The sequence below is a fragment of the Miniopterus natalensis genome, chromosome 15 (assembly GCF_054644295.1).
Source record: "Miniopterus natalensis isolate mMinNat1 chromosome 15, mMinNat1.hap1, whole genome shotgun sequence".
In the NCBI taxonomy this organism is placed as follows: domain Eukaryota; kingdom Metazoa; phylum Chordata; class Mammalia; order Chiroptera; family Miniopteridae; genus Miniopterus; species Miniopterus natalensis.
In genome coordinates, this window is record NC_142095.1 from 43,892,741 (window position 1) to 43,919,748 (window position 27,008).

At 45.1% G+C, this 27,008-nt stretch overlaps 1 protein-coding gene across 2 annotated transcripts in view; it reads left to right on the forward strand.

Moving 5' to 3' along the window:
• The window catches only part of PTPRG (protein tyrosine phosphatase receptor type G), a 637,170-nt gene that overhangs the window by 587,652 nt on the left and 22,510 nt on the right, over positions 1–27,008 (forward strand). The window contains exons 14-19 of one of the 2 annotated variants that reach the window (XM_016223094.2): positions 3,020–3,111; positions 13,604–13,695; positions 20,700–20,796; positions 24,525–24,607; positions 24,795–24,929; positions 25,857–25,991. In XM_016223094.2, coding sequence (XP_016078580.2) covers positions 3,020–3,111; positions 13,604–13,695; positions 20,700–20,796; positions 24,525–24,607; positions 24,795–24,929; positions 25,857–25,991 — 634 coding nt within the window. The remainder of the gene's footprint in view (positions 1–3,019; positions 3,112–13,603; positions 13,696–20,699; positions 20,797–24,524; positions 24,608–24,794; positions 24,930–25,856; positions 25,992–27,008) is intronic. The other variant, XM_087825063.1, reaches the window with a different exon arrangement.

The window sequence follows — 27,008 nt, forward strand, 5'->3', positions numbered from 1 at the left end:
CCCACCTGCCCCACACTAGTTATCACAGTATTATTGGCTGCATTCCCTGGGCTTCCCACATCTCTGTGACTCTTCCGTAACCACCAGTTTATACCGCTTGATCCCTTCACCTTTTTATTTTTAAAGCTCCCCAAACCAGAGAGTTATGCACTGCTGGTCGATAGCCACTGCTTGACTGAAACTGTGTTTGAGAGAGACAGACAGACAGACTTAAGCACCGTGAGGGCAGGAACCTTGCCTGTCTTATCCGTCTGCTCCCAGCACCTCATCGTCAGTGATCGAGAAATAGTCAGTAAATAGGGAATAGTGTGGGACAGTGTATCCCAAAGTGTTAATACTGATGATCACTATGAGGAGGATTTGGGATCATTTCAGTGGATTTTTTCTTTGTGTTCATTTATATTTCTTAGTTTTGTGCATTGATCATGTATGATGTAGATAATTCTTTCTAAATTACTTGAATGCTTACCCAGACTTAAGGAAGTGGTTTCAAGGCTTCTGGGCAGTTACAGAGAATCATCTGCACACCGTGCTGTGCAGTGGGCGCTGAGTGAATGTTTCCCAAGTCCGTTGACACTTTTATTCTAAGGGAAGACGGTCCCCCTGAGGTTGTGCAGTTAGCTGCCCCGCCCCCCGGCCTGGGTCCCCGGAGGCAGGCGTGTGCCGGGCACGGGGGTGCAGCTGTGGAGAGCGGGCTCCGCTCTGACCTTCATCCCCAGTGCTGTGCTCCTCTCGGGCAACCACAGTCCTTCTGCTCCGGGGAAAAGCCATTACAAACAGCACATGGGGCGCAGGACTGTGATTGCCTTTGATACACGGCCTTTTTCCAAAGAGAGTGTGGAGTCTATTTCCACGTGTAACCGAGAGCCGGGGGAGCTCCTGCCTGTCCTCTTCTGCGGAAAGATGTGCAGTCCACGATGTCCTTCCCGAGTCACAGGACATCCGCAGTTCCTTGGCCAGTAATGATTCCTTTTACTAACAGCTTTATATTTTAGAAATTTAATAGGCATAGTCATTTTGGGCACTAAAGGCTTCTATTTTGAAGACTTTTTTTTCCCAGTTAGTTGAAGTATGGCCTGGTAAATTGATGCTGTTCCTTTCGGTGGCGTAGAACGTTTCTTTGGGTTAATAAGTACTTTTGAGTGGCCCAGTGTCTCCACAAGAGCAGGCTTTCCTTAGCTCTGATGCTGGGGCATTCAAGTTCGTTCATTTGTGAAGTCCATAAGCAGTGTTTTAACTCTAATGTTACATTCTGGAAGTTGGGGGCGGGGAGCTCAAGAATACAAAACTTTATGACTAGTTTAGAAACAAGATATTCCCTCAATCATCAAAACCATGGTGTGTTTTTCATGCGGATTTCTATGCTTTCACATTCAGCAGACCACCACCGGAAACTTAGTGTTTTGTGTATTCATATCCTGGACCTTAAGTTAGCCTGACCAATTTTCCAAATTCAGGTAAAGGCAGCTAAATAAGTGATGAAAACTTGATTTATTATTTATATTAACAATTCCAGGCAATTCATAGAAAAATGTTATCGTTCAGTGCTCTGTAAGAGCAGTCCTCTGAGACCTGTGCCAAGAGTGGGGTGTATGTCCAGGACCCCATGTGGGGGGGGTGAACGTCCAGGACCCTTTGTGTGGGGGAGTGAGCCTCCAGCACCCCATGTGTGTGGGGGTGAATATCCAGGACCCCGTGGGGCATGGACCTGCAGCCCAGGTTGTTCCAGAGCAGGGCCCGCTGTACCATCTGTCAGAGCTCCTTCCCTCTCAGCAGAGGCCCCACTCAGGAACCACTTCACACTGAGACGTGACTCTTCCTGAAGGCATGCGGTTGTGACAGCTAAGGTGGAGTAACCTGTGTCGCTCGGAGACTCCCCCCCACCTCTGCTTTACAGTCGTTTGATTTTTCCAGCCCCCCAGCCCCCTTCTGTGGCTTCGTAGAAACATGGTGGCCCAGCAGAATCGTCCCAGGACACTTTTTACTAGATGGGCAGAGACAGCCCGGAGGAAAGTCGACTCACTCCGGTGGCTGGAGTGCAGGAAAGCCACGCTGTGGTGTTGATAAAGGGGGCTCGGTGTGAGACGCCAGGGCGGGCGTCCCAGTGACACAGCACCAGAAGGAAGCCGCCTGCTCGGGTGAAAGACCCAGCAGTAGGGCCCGCTATTGTGAAGCCCTCGCCAGATGCACGGGGACCCTTCTCTGGTCACAATGGCCATTCACGCTGAGCAGCCTCATTAAATATTCAGCCTGTGCTTCCGGCAGCTCATTAGGGCCGCGATGAGCAGTGACGTGGGTGCTGGGGAGCCCGGGCCGGCCAGCATCAGGCAGAGGCTGAGCGAGCGGCTGGCGGCTTCTCGGTGCTCTGCCTGTCCTGTGATGACCAGTGTCTGCTCCCTGCTCTGCCTCAAGTACAGGTAAAAACAGAACAGAACCGAGCCCAGCAGGTGACGCTCGAGGGTTTGGCCTTCATCCCGTTCCGTCTGGCTCGGGCCTCTGGTTTTGAGTGCTCGCCCCCTTAAGCCCTCTGGCCCCCTTGGGGAGCTGTCTGCGGCTTTGGGGGGCTTTGCAAAGCACCAGCAATGTGCTGCTGGATGACTGCGTTTGGGAGGGTGTGAAGTGTGGGTCTGAGCGTGGTGCTGGGGGTTGCAAATAGCAGGTTACTCCTCTGGAACGTGTCAGATTTAGAAATGCTGTGGGGTGAACCCTGGCAGTTTGTGGAGGAAGTTGACTCGGTTTGAGCCAAGTTTTCAGGTACCTGAGTGGCTTGTTACTAATGGTTCCCCACCTGACTGTCAGGATAGGTGGGGATGATAAATACTCATCAGCTGTCTGGGGCTCTTCCAATGGGCTCAGTGTTGTCCTGCTTTGGAGCTTGTTACTTTGTTGCTCGGTGCCGGGTGCTGTGTGGTGTTTAAAGCCGGGAAGATCTGCCAGGGGAGAACTGGAAAATTATGAGCTCGGACAAACTGCGCTTCTTTGGTCTCACTGTTGGCATGTGTTTCTCTTTCCTACACAGAAAATGCTTCCAGACAGCTCACTTCTATGTGGAAGACAGCAGTTCGCCTCGGGTGGTCCCCAATGAAAGTATCCCTATTATTCCTATTCCGGGTAAGTGAGGCGCGGCTCCCGTTTCCAGCGGGCTGATTGTTTCCCTCTTTTGTCCTCAGCTCTGTGTGACAGCCATGACGAGTTATCATTTGTGTGGCCTTGTAAGGCTTGCCCAGTTTCGGGGATCTTAACTCGGGGCGAGCTCAGGAAAGCTGCGCTCCTCGAGCGCCGGCAGCTGACCCCTCAGGAGGAACAGACGCCAGGACGCAGCGCCCTGTGGGTGCCGCGCGGGGGGCGGGTGCCGCGGGAAAGCGGAGGAGCCTGCGCATTTGCCGTCCGCCTGCCCCGCATCTCATTTGATAGGTGGTTGTGCTTAGATTTTTTTTAAAAAGTCATAATTGGTGATACATTTTTAAAGTGGAGTTTTCTGTGATTCCTCACTCTGAACGCCATTTATGCGAGAGTTGAAAGCGTTGGTTCTTACGATGCTTGCATGGGGGTCTGGGACGTGTTCTTGGTCGGGAACGTACTCCGTTCGCCCTCCAGGAGAAAGACGGAGCCCTTGGCCGGGCGAGGCGTGGGGTTGGTGGCGCGCAGCGGTCAATGCCGGGCCCTTCAGGAGTTTGGTGGTGGCTGAGCTGTGACAGTCAGCGTGTGGGTTTTGAAGGTGGCCCCACCGTTATTTGGGGTCCCTTCTTTTTTGCCCAACTTGCACTTCTTTCTCTGGGTTCATTGTGTGCTTGTGCCTATCTTTAGGTATCTTCTGTATCCCTCCTCTGGACACTAACTGTTCCTCTGTAAACAGAGGTCCTCCTTTTACTATAGCTCCCCCTCCACACAGCCGAGGCTCCCGAACTCGTCTGCCTCACTCTCCACAACACCCGTCACCGTCACACTTGTCTGTGTGTGGTGTCCCCACTCTAGGAGGAGCACTTCATAGAGGCAGGTGGGCGCCTCTACCTGGCACATGGTAGGCTTTCTTTAACTCACAGAGAGAATGCGGATGTCAGAGAACCTTCCTGAAGGCTACTGAAAGGCCACAGCTGTGAAGCTCAGAGGCGGGCAGCCATTCTTTGAGCACAAGGAAGGCTTCTACTGTTTGCAAACCCTCCCTAGGTGCAGCTACTGTTGGGGACTCGCCTGGCCCTTTGTGTGGCTGTTTACCCAGGAGATATTGGAATTGGCCGTGGTCTCCCACCTAGTCAGCTGCTCTCACTAAAGCTCGTCACCCAGGAACAAGAGGGGAGCAGGAAAGTCTCTGATTAACTTCTTGATGGACCATTTTGTGGCCACTGCACGATCCCCAGGCCGTTGGGATAGGTCGGGTGTTACCCTGTCCCCTGCCCTTCGTTCCTGGTGGGGGGAACTGCTCTCTCGCCTTGAGGGGAGGAAGCCGGCAGGAAGCATCAGGCTTCACCACAGGGGGTGAGCGGTCTTGTGGAATCTGCGGGATCTGTGTCCAGCCTGCGGATGATCCTTTCCCGCTTGTGTCACCTAGAACGTCTGCTGACCTCTGGAAATTGCCTGGGAGCCTCTGTCTCCCCTGGACTGGCTCATGTGACACACAGCTGTCGGTGGCTGTGCAGCTGACATCCATTCTAAGAGTTAAATGGTGAGGGACTCCTGTGCTGTCTTTGTCTTCACTTTCGGCTCCCACTGGGTTAGGAATTAGAAAACCTGAGGTCTCACCCGCCCCACGGTGACACCTGTGGCCGAGGACTTCCCCTCTCTGAGCTTTGGTTTCAGAGTCTGTAACGTGAGCGGGATGCCTGCCTGGCCTGCCCGTGGGGCAGCGCTGAAACTCGCCCAAGGTGACGTGTGAAAGCCCTTTGGAACCAGAAAGTGAGCCCAGGCGTCATCTCTAGGCTTCTGCCCAAACCCTAGTGCTGTTCACCGCGGGAGCCCTGGAGAGCGGGAGTTCGCGGGGCGCTCGGGTAGGACGGCCCCCAACGGAGCCGCACCCACTGGCTGTGCCGCCTGCAGGCTCGTGGACTTGGGCCCTGGCCTTCCAGACCACCCGGACCCTCAGAAATGCCATCGGCTGTGCCACCTTGCCACACACCCCCAAGGAGCCGTCTTAGGCCAGAGGCACTTTCGAACCTTCTCTGATGCATCTGCCAGCTACCTGTTCCATTACCAAGTAAAATACGGCCCGAGGCCTCCCTTTACACGCCACTCCCTCCCCCCTCTCGGAGGGCCCTGGGGAGAAAAAGCCTCAGATCCTCCACCCGTGAGCATCCGCGCACTTGGAGGAACCTCAGCGGGCATAGGAGAAGCGTCCTCGACAAGTTGTTACACGTTTGTAAAAACAAATCTCTGTAGTTGTCATGCAGTGTGGTGTCGGAGGACCTACCTAGTGAAAGCAGGCGACGTTCCTGTCTGTGTTCTCGGGTGTGTACAGAGAGCATGGCCTTTCTAGGAAGAGGTGCCTGGGCAAGCTCACTGTGCCCTAACTGGGAAGCGGGTCCCTACAGGACCTTTCTTTAAAGAGTTTTCAACTTGATCCCTTCTCTTAAATAACACCCCTTTACCCCTGTATTTAGTAGTTACATTTGTAAAATGTAATCGATGAAGCGCTTTAACCATCACTTACTCCCTTTGTTCCTATGGTTTCCTCCAGTTGTTACAGCACCAGCTCCCCTGCGTGGGGAAGTTAATTATAAGAACACTACAGTGTTAATAAGTTTGCGAGTTATTTTCACTCTGTTCAAACCCTCAGTGCAGCTTTTTGTAGTGGAGACCTCCCTGGGATGACTTTAAAGTGACTTACCTTGGGAATGATCCGGCTGTCCCAGTTTTTAGGAAGAACAGGACCTTATCGAATCCGTGTACAGTGATCATTCTGCCCACTGGGTGCGTTACACCCTAATCCTTGTTCAAAACCTAATGATAGGGCCACTGATAGGCCCCGATTTATCAACTTATTTTATCACTGGAATGCCTTATTTTTATAACTGATCTGTGAAAATGTATTTACAGACAACTACCAGGAAACTGGTTAAAAACCATCGATCGTCCTGGTTAAAAATGTGTGCAACAGAGTAAAATTGGAAATTCAGGTACCAAACTGTTGTAAAACAGAGCTCCTGGGCCAGGGTTGTAGAATGTGGAATATAAACTGTTCCTAGAGCTTACTTTACATTTAACCTGTTTCAGAAAACATCATCACCGTCTAATATTTATTGAGCATTTACCAACTTCGTGCTTTATGCTTATTTTCACTATAGTCCTGTAGAGACTGGTGCAGTTGATATTCCCATTTTACAGATGAAGAAACTGAGGCTCAGAGTTGTTATTTAAGGTGACACAGATTAGTGGCCAAGCAAGCATTGTAATTCTGTGTGACTTCAAAGCACAGATGCTTAGAAATGGCCCTGCCACCTCTTGGCATGCTGTTTGGGCCGTTCTGATGTCTCAAGTCTTGAGGCTCTTCATTTGGATAGTGCTTCATTCAAACAAGGCGTCTTCAAGTTCAAAATGTGACTGCTCTCTAGTTTTCTCCGAGTTGTCCTTTATCATTACTTTCTTTCACTAGCACTGACCGATTTGCTTCTGCATTAAGTTCTTTCATCTTCTTGGAGTTCATCATTCTTCTGTTAAAGTTTCCTGCGTATCAAAGAATCTCCCCCATTAGCTTTGCTCTCTAGTCATGCTCATTCTCTCGCTTCCTAAGGAAGAGACTCAGCCCCCAAAACTTCATTCCCGGTGCAAAATCGGCCCATGTGACTTAAATGACTTGGGGAGGATTCCTAAACATGTCCCATGTTGAGTAAATTTAGACACTACATCAGCAACTTTTGGGTAATTCTGCTGTGGTTAAAATTCATAAATTAAAAGCTCTGATCTTTCCCACAGCATACAGAGAATCAGTAAGTTGCGCTGCCTTTAGGAAAGTAATATAAAATAGGCAAGTGGTTAAGGACAGCTTTGCTAACCTTTTGATAGCCCTTGGAAACAGCAGTTTACAGGTATTTTTAAGGAATTTTAAGTTGATCAACTTTACTAATTTTGACACAGGAATGTAGACTCTGCAGCGCCCACAGTCTTGTGCGACGCAGGCGGTTTTCCTGGACTCGCCTGCACTCAGGGCGGCGGCGGGTCAGCAGCACTGGAGGTGTCCCAGGGCGAGGCAGGGCCTTCGCGGTTACGTGCCAGTCGCTGTACAAGGGACGGGGATTCTTTTATCACGAAAATCGTGAATTGCAGTGGCTGCTCCCTTATGGTGTTTGGGAAGAGTGAGCACCCCACCTCTGATAAGTGAAACTGTGGCTTCTGCAGGAGACTGAAAGGGCTTTGACTCTCATTTCCCACCAGCAGTTTTGAGGGTAGAATGTTCGGGTCACTGGTTTCCCGTTTCCAGTGGGCGAGGATGGAGCACATCGCACGCAGTAACCTCGCCGTCAGTCCCCTCGTCCACTTCCCATTCTCTAAAATGCTGCAAGATCCACATCATTCTGAAATCTACATGTGCTGTAATTTATTTTTTAATATATTTTTATGATTTCAGAGGATAGGGGGAGAGAGAGAGAGAGAGAGACAGAAACATCAATGACGAGAGAGTCATTGATCGGCTGCCTCCTGCACGCCCCCTACTGAGGATCGAGCCCGCAATCCGGGCATGTGACCTGACCGGGAATCAAACCTCCATCTCCTGGGTCCTAGATTGATGCTCAACCGCTGAGCCACGTCTGGCTGGGCAACAAGGACTTTTAAGAATCTAGTGTTCCCAACCTGGGGATACTGTTTTGAAACAACAAACTTGAATAATTTTGCTGCAGTTATTAATGAAGCCTTATGTACATATGTCACCTACCAGTCATATGCACTGTATTATATTACTTATTCCTTTGGACTTTCGTTATTTATAGCTTTTTAAAATCAGAACTTAGCTTATGAAATTAACCTCTTTATGGAGCGTGTACAAAGGGCTTTTCCAAGGTACATAGTGTCAAACACAAATGTTCTTATAAATGCTTTTCTCTGGAAGTTAGAAAATCTCACTTTCTAATAAGAGCATTACAAAACAAAATGGTGCAGCTAACCAGTAGCTTAGAAACCCAGAAACGATCCCTGCCTTCCAGTAGTTAAAATAGACCTTAATAATGTGAAGGTCACGGGCTTCAGCAGGGAGCCAGCACATAAAAGGGTTTAAACATGCAGTTTAAAACCCTTGGGATTAAACCAATCTTGTTGGCATATTTTATCTATACAGAGATTATCTCCAAAGGAGATTCATTGGTCTTTTGACTATAATGAAGCCCTTTCTTTATTGACTTCACTGTTATAAATGAAAAGAGATTTCTTTTTATGGCAGGAAATAAATGTTCCAATCTCCACAACACTCCTTGCATCCCGAGAGCCTGGACAAAAATCCACTTGTTGTGTCCTAACTCAGAAACTGAAACCTCGATAACGTCCTGTGTTTCATAGTTGCTGTATCGTCCTGAGTTGATACCGAGGTATGACCTAGCACAGAGAGGCTGAGCTTGGCCTTGGAGGCTGAGCGGGCAGAAAGAAGGGCACCGAGTTTCTGAATTCCAGGCCTGTCCGCTGGAGGTGTGGTTAAACGGTACCTGCGAACAGGCCAGTCCTGGGACTTGGGGTTGCAGGGGAGGGTCTGAGCAGGAGTGACTTCAGCCACGTATTGTGCTGGGACTTGATAGGCTCTCCTTGCCCACAGGCAGATTTGGTTGGAATTTGGAATAGGATTGAGGTAACCACTGAGCAACACTGGCCAGGGCTAGCCAAGTATTTTCAAGTGAAGGTCCAGAGAGGTCCTATAAGGTGGAAGAAGCCAGCTTTGGTTCCATCCTTGATAATGACAGTGGACCTTGGCCAAGCTCCTTGGTCCCTTAGCCCATTTTCCCATCTATGAAATGAATGACAGCCCCTAGATCTCATGGGCATCATACCTACAAGGCAGTTAGCACCTAACAATAAATCACAATTACACATTTACTGAAGGCCAAGTGCTCTTATATGTACTTACGTTGTCTAGTTTACTTTCTGTAACACTCTGAGTTAGGTACTGTTATTACCGCATTTTAGAGATGAAGAAAAGGCGTCACACAGAGGTGAAGTCACACCAGCAGGCAGTCTGGCCCTGGCTGTTGCACTCACACCTTTGCCTCGGGTGCCTGATTCTCAGGAAGTATCCATCGCTGCGGCTGATAGAATGGCAGCCACGTCATTTTACTGACTCGCAGGCTAAAGAGCCTCCCCCAGAGTGGTGTCCTAGGCCCCCCTGGGGTAGCTGTTCAGGGACAGCCGAGGCTGCTTTTTCCTTTCAAATACCAACCCAAAAATTGCAGGCAAGAAAGCTAAGCTTTACTTTTAGTTTGTCATTCCTGAAGATTAACTGATAGCAAATTTAGCATATGTGAGCAGGTTAGAAGCACAGAAAAAGTCTGGGTGCTTCCCTTTAATGACTCTGAACATGTAAGCACAACAGAGACATGACTGCAGGTTCTGGAAACAACTTTTCTGCAGTTTCAAATACATTTTTCCTTTTTCCTGCAGTGGTGCATTTGCAGTCAGCAGTATTCAGCTCATTTTTTCCTCCTTAGAACCTCTCAGCTTTGGTACTTCTGAGGAGGTGTCACCCTCCTCCATGCGCTGCTTTTGGTGCCTACAAACCAGAGATTAATTTCGAGCTTCATCAGAGGTGGTCCACAAGGGTGTTCTGCTGTGGATTGGCCAAAATAAAAGGCCTCTTACCTACAGAATTCAATTCCAACTGCAAAGGGCTAAAATCTTGGAACAAATCTTGTTTAATAGCAAGCCTACTTTTCAGGTGCTGATATGCAACAAACTATATTTTATACGGGGGTGATTTAGTGATGACTATGGTGTTCCCATTTTTGCCTAATTTAATATACCTCTGTTATCTGAAAATTGTATAAGTAAAATTTTGGGCACAGGATTATAAAGTAGCATTGCCCTAGCTGGTTTTGCTCAGTAGTAAGAGCGCTGGCCTGTGGACTGAAGGATCCTGGGTTCGATTCTGGCCAAGCGCATGTACCTCTGTTGCAGGCTTGATCCCCTGCCCTTGTCAAGGCTCGTGCAGGAGGCAACCAATCGATGTGTCTCTCACATCGACGGTTTTCTCTCTTTCCCTTTCACTCTCTCTGAAAAGCAATGGAAAAAATATCTTCCGGTGAGGGTTAAATAAATAAAATGAACTAAAGTACCACTTACCAGATTCACTGAGATATTCTAATGTCTGCTTTTCCTTGAAGCCGTGGGGCTTTGAGAATGATCCTCAGCAAGTAGGAGTCCAGGCTTGGGGCTCAGTGCAGCAGGATTCAAATCTCAGCTCTGCCACTGAGTAATTGTGTCATTTTCCTTATGTGTGATGTGAGGATAGCAATGTCTCCTTTCCCTAGTTCTTATAAAGATAAATATATGAAAAAGCATTTGGCACAGTCCCTGGCAACCAATAAGGGCTTAATAAATGGTGGCTGTCTCCTCTCCATACTGACTGTCGTCTACTGGAACGTCTCCCGTCTCGCCTGCAGTTAGTGGGAACATCTTCACTTGGATTCCAGCTCAGCTCTGCCTTTGTTTCTCCCCCATCGCCACTCCATCAGGGCCTGGTGTTCTCACCGGAGTCATCAGCTCCATCCCTTTGATGGCACTTGTTTTCACCCTGTGATTTCACTCTGTCCCTGCATTCACTTTCCGACACAGGTCGCCTTGGGCAGAGACCACCTCACTACTGTCTGGCTGCGTCCTCAGTGCTCAGTCAGGGCCTTATCCAGGGGCTGCCCATTGACGCCCCGGGCAATACCCGTTCTCTCTAAGCCAGAACACTCTGGACCCTGGGTCCGTGGCCAGCTTTTCGCAGCCCTACTCCCTCCTTCAGTTAATCTTTCTGAGCTTGTTACTCAACTCTGAGTATGAAAATCACACATGATAATACATATACTACATAAAAGGGCACAGAAAGTGCCTGGTCTGTGGTTATGCTGCTAAGATTCTTTTCATTAATGAAACTCAGATGTTTAGGTGGAAATAACATCTTACAGATGGATATCTCCTTGTAAAATGGGGTCTGTTCAGATGAAAATTGAGCAGCTCAGGTCTATGATGATGTCCTAATTGCTTGGCCTTCTGCTAGATATAGCAATTTTATAATTATCTGGCTCATGTTGAAAGAAATTTAATAGAAAAACTGTATAAGAAGAAAACTATTAGGACCTCTAATTAGTCATAGCCTTATATTCATCTTAATATTGAGAAAAAAGATTTATGACTCCTCGGTTTCATTTATCTTGATTAAAAGACAAATAATGTGTTATCTGGGTAGCTGATGGTGGTCAGTACAGTGAGCGGGGGGGGGGGTGTATCCGGCTGTCTGCCAGTTTTATGGGGTTACCGGTGGTGCCTGGAAACCCAGAGGGGTGTGGTTAGACTTCCTTGGATTAAGAAGCAAATTGGAGAGGCTGGTGAGTCATATATTGCCATGATTAACATGCAGAGCTCTGCTGCATTTCTGCTGCATCTCGCTGTGGGGTAGCGGGCAGACTGGTTTCTGGGCATGTATGGCATTAGTTTGGATGTTACAGCTGAGCACTTTGTAGGAAAAATAATAAATTGTTAACTGTGAAGCATGTTTTCAGTGATGTGAGGTGGGCTGTGACCTTTAAAATGCTGTGGCTTATGCTTTGCAGAGTAAAATAGCTCTAAAGCTAACGTGGTTTTTCTTGCTTTGATCTAGAGTCCATGTGCTCAATATGGCACCATAACTTTATTAGGAACCTTCAATTCTGAACTGTCATTGTGGAATAAATGTTGTCCTCAGCCTATTACACTATTAACAATGACACTCTGTCCTTGGAAACAGGATCATGTCTTTCATTTCAAGAGAAACAGAAGAGAAATGCTCCAGTCTGTGTCCCAGAGTGTTTGTGGGCTAGTTGTGTCCCATCTCACTTTTTGTCTCTTGTCTGAAGATGAGTTTATTCTCAGTTAATCTTTTAGAGACTCTCCAGTTTTGTACACATTAACCCCTTTTCCAACCTAAGATCATTTCTTTGCCATTTGATCACTATTTTAGAATTTATTTACTTCTGAACATTTTAAGTGAACTGATCAGATAATTTGGGAAAAATTTTTTCAACTGTGCACTCTGCTAAATATCCTGGGGAAACATTTTGGCTCCGCTTACTTGGTTAATGCTAGTTACATCACCACGGAGCTATAGATTTCTTGGGCGTGCAGAATGATTGCATATTCATGAACGTCTTCAATCCTGAAATATTTGTAAATAACTTGGCAATTTTTTCATAAGGTGGCCTATTAGAATGGTTAGGTCTTTAATTGTTCACACAAAAAGAATCTGTGCTTACAGAGCACCGCCTACTTGATCAGTAACATTTCTGTGCTAAGCAGTTTGGATTATGAACGTACAAATCACCTTCCTCGAACGAAATATAAGAGATGCTATTTTCTGCTTAAGCATGATTCAAGTTTGAAAATGTCAATAGATGCAAAAAGCCACCCCAGAGCTTTGCTCTCTCGGAAGAAAGTAGAGAAGGAATGACATAGTCAATGTTAACTGTCACCAGATGAAGGGAAATCAGATTGTCAGGCCTGGATCTATAACGTTCTTGCCAAAGTAGGACCTCATTTACACATACAGATCTTCATACCCTTTGCTAAGAAAAGCATCTGTGGCAGTTTAGATGTTTGTGCGTTTGCCAAAGATCTTTCACTCTGAATAAAGTAAATGTCATGTCTGTTGTTTATCTCAAATTCAGCACAGTATTTTTAAAAGGAAATATTTGTGGGGGAGGGGAGAGGTTGGGGAGCTCCAGTTTGTGGGTGTAGTAGTTTTTCGGCCGTACCCAAGTATCAGATCGGATCTGGGTAAAGTGCTTAAAACACACTTGGGGCTCATGAGCTGAGAGCGTCCTCGTGAAGTGACAGCGTAATAAACAGGAAGGTGGAGTCTTCCTGAATCTATACCTAGTCTGTCAGCACCGAAAAATCCAGTTAATTCCGCCAAACTGACTACTTGGCATCGTGTAGACACAGCTGTCTTGAACTGAAATTTTGAACATTAAACATAGATGGCATTGTGCGTGAAGGCAGCCTGTGCAAGGGCCTCTGTCTGTAACTGTGTATAGAGATGGCTAAGACCTCAGAGGTTGGAGATAGAACTTAATTGCTCCAACTCAAGCTGGGCCCCATTGAATAGCAATTTTTTAAAAACTACATTGTGGTAAAATGTCCTGACAAATAGGTACCCTTGATAAGATCAGACTTTAAGAGTATGATGTGGTAATTTAACTATGTAAATTGCCTTGAATATAAAAATAGAAGTAATTTTTCATGATGTACCGTTTTTAACCTAGCTCATAGCCATTCAAAATCGTAATACAACCCTAATGTAAGATAAATCCTTATCTGATGCCTGTTTCGAAGACGTCTATTTCAGGAGATACAGCTGTGTCGCTTCTTCCAAAAATCAAACATTTGTCTTCCATGATCCCTCCTCTTTGGTGCTTGTCCTGTGGGGTACACTGTGACTCTGTCATTTTATTCCCAGATGACATGGAGGCCATCCCCGTCAAACAGTTCGTGAAACACATCGGCGAGCTCTATTCTAATAACCAGCACGGCTTCTCCGAGGATTTTGAGGTATGTTTCAAAACGAAACTTCCAGAGGCCTAACTCCTATTTTACAGGGATTTTTATAAACTTGAAATGAATTTACTTCAATTAGGGAAGTGGAGATGGTTTATCTTTTTTTCCCCCTTAAACGTATAATTTCAACAGGCATTCTTTTCCAAATAAAAATTAGGTTGCACGTGTCCCACACACGCACGTCGGTGGAGCAGCGTGGCGGCAGGAGGCAGGCTCGGGCTCTGTGTCCACTTCAGTCCGACTGCACGGCCGCCGGAGCACGGAGCACGGAGCACGGAGCACAGGCTCCTGCTGTGCGTCACGTCCAGGATGCCACATCCACGTGCTGGCGTCGCAGATGTGCAGTCTGAGCTTTGTTTCCCTTGGGCCAGTCACTCATCTCTGACCCACAGTGTCCTCGTTCCCAAAATATGGCCAGTGTCACCTACACCCTAAAGTTGGTGGGAGAAATGAATGCTTAACCTGATCTTTGAAGGTGCCGGGCTCCCAGTGGAGCCCACTCCAAGGTCGATGTCGCGACTGCTGATCCTCGGAGGGAGGGCGGCTAACAGCCGGCTGGTGCCCGGAGCTGGTGTGCGGGAAGCAAGGTGGGGAGCAGCCCGCAGCAGCCTGCCAGCCCCGGGCCTGCCAGTGCGGCAGTGACAGGGTGTCGATGGGGAGCTATTAAACAGACTGCCCTTTTCTTCACTGCGCGCCACGACGCGCAGCTCTGGCAGCAGTTGTGCCGGGGAGGCCAAGTTTTCATGGCAGCTCAGCTGTCTTCTGCCTCCTGGGGAAGTTGGTTCCTTTCTCTCTCGTTTCTGCTTGAAAATGGGAGCAATGAGGAGGGTGCTAACCTGCCCTCCTCTTTTCACAAACTGGGCTGTGAGGACCAAGTGAAGTAATGGAAGGTGAGCGCTTAGATGCTCCGGGGCGTACAGCTGAGAGGTGCGGGGATTTTGCGTGGAGAACAAGAAATAAAAATAGGACCTTTCAAAGCCCGTCTCCATGCAGATTCGGAGTCCCCAAAGGCCATCACAAGGCAATGATATTGAGAAAGCCCTTCTCTTTGTTTTTGCTTGTTTTGTTTTGTTTTGGGGCAATACCAAAGCAAAGGTGATAGAGTGAAGGAACCCTCCAATTTTCCCTCCAAAGTCATGTGTTTTATGGAACAAATAAAAACATGTCAAGTATGTAACGTGCCTAATGCTTACCAGAAAAGGTGCCTATTGGACTACAAAGAACATGGTTTAAAGTGAGGCATTTTGTATTCATGAGGACAGCAACTGTGTGTGGTGTTCAAGTGATTTAGTTCATTTGGCTGTTGGCTGGGTGACTGAGCAAGAATATTGAGGCATTTAACAGTGTTGATGGCATTCAGGACAAACATTTATCCTCTAGGGAACAGAATTTGATCAGGATGATCAGATGCAACTCCAGTTTCTCAATTATTTATGACTTGAGACCCCAGTGCTATTCATCACAGCTGGTTTCGACACCATTTAATTATTCAAATAATCTGCTCCGCCTCTGTAAACTCGATCGGACTTAAAATGGGCTTTGCTGCATCAAAATCATGCCTGCTATCAAGTCCTGGGCATCTGCACCCAATTTCTATCCTAAAAAATATGGAGGCTAGGAGCTTTCAGAGCCTATGTTGAACTTCAGAGCTGAAATCTTATTAGCAGGTAGTGGGGGCGGGAGGCAGGGAGGGGAGAGGGGAAAGAGGAGGGAGGCATTGTTCTACTCGTGTCATTTCACAATCCAGTTTGAAAGGCTGAAAATCAGAGCTGTTCAGAACAGTAAGGCAGCAACACGAAGGGGGAATGGGACCCAGCGTGAGATCTCACGGACATACTCCCAGCTTCGAATGTAGGGAGAATGTGAGGTACTTAAAAAAAGTAATAGTATTGCTTTTGGGTGGCTCTGCTAAAAAGGAAAACTGGAAATGGGCTATATAAAAAGGTATTAAGGCAGTTTTGTAAACAGGAGATAGTAATAGGCTATAAACAGAAGGTCAGGAAAACAGATCTGGTGTGATTTTAAAAACCGCAAAAGAAAACCCTCACTATGTTAAGAGTAGTTAACACATCTGATTTCCAGACCTTTTCATGTGAAATGGTGGTCAGCACGTACTTCGCTCCTCAGGACCACCCCAGGAGGGGCTGCTTAATTGTCCCCATTTTACAGATGAGGAAACTTGCCCCTTGAGAAAACTAAGGCTGTGGGTGGCTTCGTTTTAGAAATGACAGAAATAGGTGTGACGTCCAGCGCTCTCTGAATCCAGCCCATGTGTTTAACCTCGACACCCTCCAGAATCTCAGTGACCGTCCTGTAAGGAGCTGAAGTCAGAGGAAGAAAGCCAAGATTGCCAGTGATTGTCTGACCATGCTGCTGACAGGCCAACACTTGCCTTGGCGATAAAAAACCAGGGTAGGGGGAGCAGCCAGAATACTAGGAGCCCATTACATGATCTTTTTGGTCTAGAGCCTTCCCAGATCGCTGAGAATCTGACTTATAAAAATCTTATATGACATCTGAATAAAGCCTTAAAATTAAAGAACTAATCTTAAGATTATAGAAAAATACCACTTAACGGTTGGTATTTGGCCATTAAGAGGAAATGAAACAACTCATCTACGAGTTACGAGTACCTGATATTCTCTGGACATAATATAAAGTCCAAGGGTGAGCTAAAGCCCGACCATGCCCTCAGGTTCAGTCTGCTGGGGCGGGGGGCGGAGGCCAGAGTGCACCCCATAGACACAAGGTTCTGGGGCGTGCAGAGAAGGGCCCCTGTGAGCTTTGATGGGTAGTCCACCGAAAGTTCTATTTGCCCCACCTTGTTTAAAAATCACAGATGATAGTGAAGAAAATGTTGGTGAATAGCTGTTATATTCTCAGAACTTTGCTGCTTGGAGGACAGTGAGAAGAATGATGCACTGGTCATTTGAGTGCTGCTGAAAGCAAGCTTTCTGTCCTTGTCAGATAGATTTTAGAGACTGTTAAAGCTGGCGACATTATACCTATAGCAGGTTTTGCAGTCACTGAAAATAGCATCAATCTGTATCTTGGGATGGCCGTGACTCTGTCCCTTGGCTGCCTGAGCTCCCTTCAGCCTCGCCCTTCCCAGCCCCCATCATTGGGTCCAGGAGGCTCCCAGAGGCACAGTGTAGCCTAATCTTCAAAAAGAGGGAGCTCCAGGCTCGGGGTCGAGAGAATTAATAGGCCGGGTGCAGAGATGAGGCCAGAGGTCCAATGCCCCTTGACCAGATCCTTTGGGGCAGTGCCTCGGTCACAATTAACTGCAGCTGAGCTAAATTGGGGCCGGTTGCTCATCTTAAGAGAACAGCTGTGTCCTCCTGAGCCCATGCGCTGAGGGACCGGTGGCCACAGTCACCTTATGTTAGATGCAGAATTCCTGTGGCCTGGGACACATCATGAGATCAGAGGGGTGATGCTGCATGCAGACCACCACCTACACGGTGGCAGAAAATGACCCTGCAGATCTTCCTGAGTGACAAAATGTCAGTGTGGATCTTAAATATCCTAATGAAAAACATTTTTAAACCCTAATTATGAAGAAATCATGGTTGATTAAGTTGAGGTTTTTATGAAGAGAGACAAAAGTGAGTTAGCCAAATTCCACAAATTGCATAAAAAGATCATTTTATCTTACCTGCAACAGGATGATTGGCACTCCCGGGAGTGGAAAGGCAGAGGCTCTCCTTGAAGGCGTCTGGGTGGGGAGGGCAGAGGACAGGCATTCTGAGCTAGGTAGGTGGCAGGGAAGCGGAGCGCAGGAAGTCCTGTGGTCTTTTCAAAGGGTACAGTTAACTGTCTGGGATTAGGAAGGGGGTTGGTGAGAGATGGGATGCGAACTTGAAAGGCTGGCTAGGAACCTGGAATCCATCCGGAGGTTTCTAAGAACAGAACCACCCTAGAGCGGCGTGGGAAGGAAATCAGTGGGGCAGCAGCTCGCAGCCTGAGCAGAGGGAGGCAGGAAGGTTCCGTGTGACGGCACCTGGCTGAACACAGGCGCTGAGGACATTGCACATACTCCGTCTGACACTTGGTTAGCAGGCCCAAAGTATTTTCTTCTCAGCTTGCTTGTGAAGCTGAGTCATCCAAAGGATGTCTAGATGTATTTTTGTTTAGTTACTTGTTCAAAGTGAGCCACAGAATGGCAGGACAGTAGGTCTCCACGTGCCGTTTCCCAGCCTCTCCACATCCGCTCCAGGCAGAAGGTGATCCAGCCTATTCATCCAGGAATTCTAAGAATATCAACTTCGTTTTATGAACAAACAAAAATTTTTATATTTGTATTTTAAACCTCCTGTTTTCAGTCAGCTGTCTTCTGTGGTTGTGTGCCTCATAATACTAAGAATATCCATTTTGCCAGTTCCAGCTTTTTATATAGACAGTAAAATACAAATAAGTACAAATAAGTTTATATCTTAAACTATTGGTCAGAGTGCTAAATAGATGACTTTACTATACACGCTCCGTCAACCACTGTCACTTTAAAAGTTTTAACACCTATTAAAATCACATTAACTTCGAAATGCCAGTTCTGATGGAGAAGAGCCACTCTCGGATCAGATGAGGTTATCAGCACCTAAAGGAGCCCAGCAGTACTGCAAGGAATTATAGATGCCATTATTATCAACAAGACAGAATCAGAAGCCTTAGGCAAACCTGTGGTTTTTCATAAAATCAGATTTAATATTATTTATCACTATTCTTTGTTTTCTGTCATTCACATAATTGGAAAAGTGAAATAGAGGCTATGGACAGACCGAGGGTTTTGGATAACTAAGAGGCTGATTGGCCATATCGAATGACTGCTTTAAACTGCAGACAGCTGCTCCCAAGTCTTGGTCAATTGCATTATACTACGATAGAGGCTCGACCTCAGTCCATAGCTACGGTGGTCAGATTTACACAGTGGGGAAAAAAAACCAACAAACAAAGCAAATCTCAAACTAAAGTGCTAAAAGCTGAAATCTCTCAGCACAAGATATTTCAGCAACTCAGCCCTGAAGAGGTACAAGCAAAAGCTGTGACCTTCAAAACCCAGGAACAAAGGGTGCCAACTTATTTCAGGGATCTGTGCATAGACTAAATGTCCTCCGGAACACAAATCCATTTTCAAAGGTTTTCTGCCCTGATACTGTTCAAAAGAGTATGCCTCCAGCTTTCAAGGCAGTTCTGAAAGGCCAGTTCCCCAAGTACTCCCAGTACGGCCAGTGTTGCATGTGTTCTTGTCAATGTTAAGATCTCCGACTTATTACTTTGTGCCCAACACTTGATCTCGTTTTAGGGAAGAGCCAAGGGCAGCCTTAGGTCCCTTTAAACCAGCATTTCCCAAACCATAGGTTATAAAGCGTTAGAATCAAAAATATATCAGAGTTTATCACATTTAATAAGAGTAAGAAAAAGGTAAGAATTTTCATGAAACACACACAGAGAGGTGTGTTGAATTAATGCCTGTGGGGCTTTTTTCTTTTTTAATGGACACATGGGAAGGCCCACAGTTATGAAGAATTCCGTCTGCGCGTCCAAGAATCAGGAGTCCATGAATATGGTTTCTTTGACTAGATGGCGCCCCTTTGTTTTTACACGAGGTTCTTTGATTAAAGTGAGTTCTCCTTGGAGAGGAGAGAAGACTCCTCACTGGGAGTAGTCTATGAATATGAAAGACAGCCAGGCCCGGCTGGGCGTGGCTCAGTGGTTGAGCATGGACCTAGGAACCCAGCGATCAGGGTTCGATTCCCGGTCAGGGCAGTTAAAAAAAAAAAAAAGACAGCCAGTTCCCTTTTATTCATTATGCCTGATGTCAGTGCTGTGGAAAACACTCATTGCTCTGCAACTCCTTTGTGCAAAAAGTCTGCGTGCTCCCAAACTCTGTTACATCTCCCATGTGTAAAACTTTTCTCCTGATTATTTTGTGTCACTTTGCTCCTGCTCTTTGTAGCAGCTGTGCTCTGCTAATGACTTCCCTTCTTAGTTAGCTCCAGTACTTTCTTGCATTTGAAGCATAAAGTGTAGAAAATTTTGACTTTTCAGCAAACTTGTTTTAGGCTAATGGATGATGTTTATACCCAGGGCAAAGGTAGCCAATGAGAATTGCTGCTTCTGCTGTTTTTCTACCAAGGTAATTTAAATAAAATTAGAGTTTACAAAGAATTCATCAGAGACATATAGTTGAGCCAGATATGACAACTGATTGGGGCTGTATATTCGTGTCATTGCACTGATTGGGGCTGTATATTAGTGTCATAGTGACTGAGTTTTTATAGTCAATTTGGAATCTGATAGTTATAAAACAAGGCTCTATAGCCCTGGCCGGGTGGCTCAGTTGGTTAGAGCATCATCCCAGTAAGTACGCCAAGGTTGTGGGTTCAATCCCTGGTCAGGGCACATATAAGAAGCAACCAATGAATGTATAAATAAGTGGAACAACAAGTGGATCTTTCTCTCTCTCTTTCTCTCTCCCTTCCTCCCTTCTAAAATCAATAAAGGATTTTTTAAAAGGGGAGCTATATAACCAATAAGCATATTGGAAATCCTGGTAGAGATTAGACCTCTGCTTGGAAAATTCTAGCTCACCCTTTAGGGCCTGTGGATGATCTCCTGTCTGAACCCTTCCTCTGTGTTCCAGTCCTAGTTTCTTCAGGCCTCTTTCCTGTTAATCACGTTTGACTGTCATTATCTTTTTGCATGTTTTTCTCACTCATTAGACTGTGACTTATTTAAAAAGAGATACTGTTTTGTAATCCCCATTTCTAGGTCCAAATCTATAATAAAGCAGACGATTGATGAATTAGTAAATGAGATCCTTTTATCTGGTTCACATCCTTCCTGCATTAGCTGTGAATACGTCAGTAATTATTTCTGAAGTCGCGTTTGGGGAGGTAACAGCGGCAGTGGCTGGGGAGTGAGTGAACACTATGCTTGCTGTTCAGCGTCTCAAGTGTGTGTCTAAAACCTCTGAAATCTTGCGTTTTCCTCCTTAGGAAGTCCAGCGCTGTACGGCCGACATGAACATCACCGCAGAACATTCCAATCATCCAGATAACAAGCACAAAAACAGATACATCAACATCTTAGCATGTGAGTAATAAACTTTAAGCTATCTTCTTCCACTGCGAGGAAGTTCAGTCTTCATGCTGGGTGGAAGCTGAAGCCCAGCAGTGAGAATCAGGATGCCAGCCAAGAGCTACAGTTGCAAGTCACCGGTCATTAGCCCATCTTCAACCGTGTACAGGAAGACACGGGACAGTTTCTGCCCCCTTCGTCTTTCATTATGTGTAATAATAAGATGGTTGAAAGAAAATGTTCTGAGCTTCACTGTTTTCACATGATGTGACTCCATATCCAGTGCTGGGAATGAAAAGTTTAATGTCATGTGGCTACCTTGACATGGTTTTAAACCAATGAGAGCCCAATCTTTTAAAGCAAATAGAAATTCTGAAAACGAATCAAGTGAGCTGAGTTCCAAAGCCGTCTTTTCTGGACCAGGTAATTGGTCTGTACCTTAAGTGATGAGCATCCCGTCCTTGTGGCCCACGTGCGTAGTCCTAGCCAACATATTTCCAGGGTCAAGATTATCCTGGAGATTCTGGACTCAGACAAATAATTGTTATTCTTATGGCGCCTCAAGGCATACCCTAGGAGCACAGGCCACTTCTGTGGCTAGAATGCCACTTTTCATAGACATAAGTGCTTGGGTCACTGGCAGGTGCTTTGATATTAAGGGCAGGGCACAGATGTTTATAGTAAAGATACATGCTGGTAAGGAACACATTACATAGAATTTTATGTAATAGTGCATTTAAATTGGACCATTTAAATTAGAACACTACTATGGTCTTTAATAATACTTTAGTAAGATATAATTCATATACCATATAAATTCAGCCATTTAAAGCCAGTTTAAATTTCAGTGCCTTTTAGGATAGTCACAGAGTTGTACAACCATCACCACTATCTAGTTATAGAACATTCTTAGCACCCCAAGAAGAAACCCTGTTAACCAGTCACTCCCAATTCATCCCTTTCTCCCTAAACTCCCTAGAAACCATTTAGCTGCTTTCTGTCTCTCTAGATTTTCCTGTTTTGACATTTTATATAAATGGAATCATACAATATGTGGCCTTTTGTGTCTGGCTTCCTTCTACTTAGCATTATGTTTTCAAGATTTATCCATGTTGTAGCTGTATTAGTATTTAATTCCCTCTATAGCTGAATAACACTCTATGGTATGGATATTTTATTTACTCATTTATCATTTGATGGGCATTTGAATTATTTCAACTTTTTATTAATATGAATAATGCTATAAACATTTGTATATATGGTTTTGTGAGGACATGTTTTAATTCTCGTGGGAGTATACTTAGGAATGCAATAGTTAGGTCATGTGGTGAGTTTAATATTTTGAAGAACTTCCAAAGTGGCTGCACCATTTTACATTCCCACCAGCAATATGTTAGGGGTTCCAGTGTCTCCTTGTCAACTTGTTACTTTGTGTGTTTTTTATAAGAGCCATCCTAATGGATGTGAAGCAGCATCTCACTGTGGTTTTGATTTCCATTTCCCTAGTGATTAGTGATGTTGAACATCTTTTCACGTACGTATTGGCCATTTGTATATCTTCTTTGGACAAACAGTGTGAATCGATACTTCTCCATTTTTAAAATGGATTACTTGTCCTTTTTTTCTAGTTTAAGAATTCCTCATACATTCTAGATGTAAATCCCTGATCAGTTTGCAAATATTTACTCTTTCTGTACATTGCCTTTTCACTTTCATAATGGTGTCCTCCTTTGATGCACCTATTTTTTAAAATTTTGGTGAAATCCAATGTATCTATTTTTTATTTTGTTGCCTATGCTTTTGGTGTCATAGCTAAGAAACCATTGATTAATCCAAGATCATGAATATTGATGTTGTCAAGAGGTTTATGGTTTTAGCTTTTACATTCAGGTCTCTGATCAATTTTGAATTAATTTTTGTATACGGTGTGAGGTAGGGGTCAACTTCATTCTTTGCTTGTCGATGTCCAGTTGTCCCAGTACCATTTGTTGAAAAGACTCTTCTTTCCCCCATTGAATTGTCCTAGGACCCTTAATGAAAATTAACTGACCATAGGTGTAAAGAGTTTATTTCTGGACTCTCAATTCTGTTCCATTAATGTCTAGCCTTATGTCAGTACTATGCAGTCTGGGATTTTTATATGGATTGCACTGAATCTATAAATTAATTTGGGAAGCACTACCGTCTTGACAATATTAAAACTTTCATTTCATGAAGATAGGATGTCTTTCCATTTACCTAGGTCATCTTTTATGTCTTTCAACAATGTCTTATAAGTCTGCATTTTACAAGCGCTGCACTTCTGTTCAATTTATTGCTAAGTATTTTATTCTTTTTAATGCTGTTGTAAATGGAATTGTCTACTTAATTTTACGTTCAGATTGTTCACTGAATGTATAAAAATACAATTAATTTTTGTATATTGATCTTGTGTCTTACAACCTTGGCTGAACCCATTTATTAGTTCTGTTATTTTTTGTGGATTCCTTCGGATTCCTAAATACAAGATTGTGTCATTTGTGAATATAGTTTTACTTCTCCCTCTAGATAAACTTCTAAAAGAACCACAAGTCATTCTCGTCAAAGAGTATTTGCTTCAGTTATCTGAGGATAAGGGGGCAATACAGAACAAGGGAGAGGAAGGCCCTTCTCTTTCCAAGTCTCTGGGTGGATTGACTCTGGGAGAATTTGTCCGTCTATGTAGCTCATTTCTAACCACATGTCTCGGGCAGGGATATATGTGTCTTGCACGTGTCCACACATACCATTCTCTCCACTGTAGCAATCTCTGCTTCTAGCAACTGCACAGCCTCGGCCAAACATACATGGCAAAGAAGAGGGAGGAAATCAAAGCATCGTCTGTGTAATGTGAGCAAGAATCTTGGTGTTTTGCTGGAAAACCACCGTCTCCAGCTAAATGTACTTATACTTTCACAGGTTCATTGTGGTTTTACTTTCACAAATTCAAATTACATGTGGTTTGATTTTCTAAGTTCAGAGAGTTGGGTTTTTGGTATTCTCTTGGTCACTTGGTCAGATTCTGGGCATATCACTTGTCACCTTGGTTTACCCCTATATTAATATCTTCATATAGCAAAGAAGAGCATGGAATGTCATAGAACAGGTAAAATTAGTCCATGAATGTGCCCGAAAAACAATGTAGGAAAAGCCTTCTCTCCCAGAGCATCACCCCCCTCCCTTTTGTTCACAGGTAAAGTTAAGTGGATTCTAGAATCTGATCATTGGCTTCAGATTCCTGCAATGACATTACTCTTACAAGCAGCTTTAGCTCCCTCAATAACTTTTCTGTTGGCGTGGCGGGGACTCTGATTTAATTAGCAGTGAAACCTCCTGAAAACAGATGCTATGGACTTGACATAACAATCACTTTTCAATATCTGTACTAATGGGGAGGGGATTGGGGCATGGGTAATCAAAGGCCTTAGAAACTGGTTTTAAAGTATAGGACAAGGAAATTTTGGAGGGTTGCAACTTGCAGGGGTTTTACATGAACTAATAAGGACCTTGATCTGCATTTAGGGAGCACTCACAGGTCAGAGCATGAGGCTCTGTTTTTGAGATGGGTTCAAGTGCTGGCTTTTAATTTTTAGTTCTTCTGAAAGACCTCTCAGGCAGTCTGGGAGATGCCATACAACCTGTTTGCCTTGTTTTGTGCTTCAGAAAGCTGCTAGTTTCTGAATTTACATTTTGGTTTTGCCTTTTTGTTTTCTTACCCTCCACAGATGATCACAGTAGGGTGAAGTTAAGACCTTTACCAGGAAAGGACTCCAAGCACAGCGACTACATTAATGCAAACTATGTCGATGTAAGTTAAAAATGTTCTTATAAACCCATTTCTGATGGTTGAAAAGTGCCGCGGAGACTTTTCAGTGGTTTTTAATGCTGCACAGAGCTTTCACTAAAAATTGCCTGTTCGGTGTGGACGGTGCTTGAATTGCTAACTGGCCTGTGATACTGCTCTCATCTGACTTTGTGCTGTGTCATCTTTGAAGGGCTACAACAAAGCAAAAGCCTACATTGCCACCCAGGGACCTTTAAAATCGACATTTGAAGATTTCTGGAGGATGATATGGGAACAAAACACTGGGATCATCGTCATGATTACGAACCTCGTGGAAAAAGGAAGGGTAAGAGCTGCTCAGCTTTAATCTCAGTCACGTGTCCTTGTTCGAAAACTGCTTGCGGAGCCCCTGCCGCAGGGCGGGCGCTCGGCCAGGTGTAAAGGGTTACAGGAATGAGGAGCGCTCTCTGGCCTCACCTGGCTGTGGTATTGATGAGCAGGGTACTGGGCAATGCTGCAAATGGATGACTGTGTCTTCTAGTAAGATGTTTTTTAAAGAAACCCATATTTGAAGTGAGACTTGAGCAGTGAGTTAGGGAGAGAATTACACAGGCTGAAGAGAACGGGAAGGGCAGCCAGGTGTGGGGATAGAAAGAACAAAGGCAGGGGAGGTGGAAGAAATGCACTGCAGCCAGAGAACCACTAACAGTTCAGACTAGGGAAGTAGAGAGACTGTTTAAATACCCAGACCATCATTAAAAGAACCTTTTATGATAGTTAATATTTTAGAGTGTATTAGCTAATGAGCTTATAATAGATGATGCTCATTTAGGCTGGAATAGGGGCTAAGTCCTAGGTTTGTAAGAATCACTGTAGCTTCACTTGGACTTAAGAGTCCCTGTGTTGCCTTTGGTGACCCAAGCTGGGAATGCAGCCCAGCCTCCCTCAAGCTCCCCTTATAGCATATCCTACCCACGTTTTTCATGGGTTCAACGTACAGATGTCTTTCTCAGGCCCACTTTATAGTATATCCTGTGTTGAAAGATGGTTGTGAATACTAGGCTCACTTCTCAAATGATCTCAGCCAAACTTGTCCTGAGAGGAACCTCTTGAGGTCATACCCACTTGTAAGCAGTGCGGCCCAGGAGTTCCTTTTATGTCAACAACGTGGCAATATTACCTGCATTTTAACACTGTCGCTTGAAGTTACATTATCAACAGTAAAATCATGGCAGAAATTGCTGTTGCAATTTTTAGCTTTTTCTTCTTGCAGCGAAAATGTGATCAGTATTGGCCAACAGAGAACAGTGAGGAGTATGGGAACATTATCGTCACGTTGAAGAGCACAAAAGTACATGCCTGCTACACTGTCCGTCGTTTCTCCGTCAGAAACGCAAAAGTAAAGAAGGTATTGAAGCAGTCGGGTGGGCTGCCGGGGCGTCTCTTTTTAAATGTGTATGAAAATGTACAACCAAGGCCAATTTTCATAACCAGCTTGGGTTTTAAAAAGTATTTTAAAACATTTTTTCATACCTCTTTTGACTGACAGCAATGTATTGTGTGAAAGATACTGGCAAAGCACATAGTAGACTCTAACTGGCCTGAGTTTAGTGTCTTTGTGAAGAAAGCTTCATTTTCAAAAAGGTCCTCTAGGTTTTGCTAACTGGTGGGTATGACAGCATCTGTGTGCTGAGTTAGCTTTTTAATTCCAATTTTCTGACAGTTTTAAAGGAGTACTAAGCCTGCAAGATGCTGCTAGTGTGTAAAACTAATGCTACATACTACGCATTCCCCCTTAGAAACGTGCAGTGAGCACGAGCGACCACAGTGCTAGAGTTAAGAAACCCAGTCAGCTTCGTTTGGCCTCGTGTTTCCCAGTATGACTTTACAGTAAAACCCTTTTCTATAACCGTGAACATGCGGAGAATCCCACCCTGTGGAAATGCTGCTTTCAGGTTATCTCAGTTTCTGTTGTTCAAACTCCGCTGTCCCGTCCAGACTCAGACCAGTACAGCAGTACTGTGAGCTCTGCACAGATGCTCATTAGGAACGTAAACTAGTTACTCTACAGAGACTTCCAAATAGCAGTTATTTGTAGCAGTGGGTCTTGATTTTTTAGTTTAGACATCTTTGGGAATGTGATAAAACTGTAGCCCCTTACTGCAGAAGAATTTATTTACTCACATTGTTATATACAATTTCAATTGCTCTGAAGCCCATCTGGGGTCCAAGGGTTAGCCCTTCCTATGTATAGTTTTCCCAAGAATGGCAGAAGTATGTAAAAATCAGAGGCACTGTATTATCTGTTCTCTGTAATAGAACTGAGCTGGCTCAGGCTAACCAGCAGTCACTTTATACTTACAAAGCCTGTTGCCTGTGGAAATCCTTTAGGTATTAAACACGGCCCTTACACAGCTGAAATCAG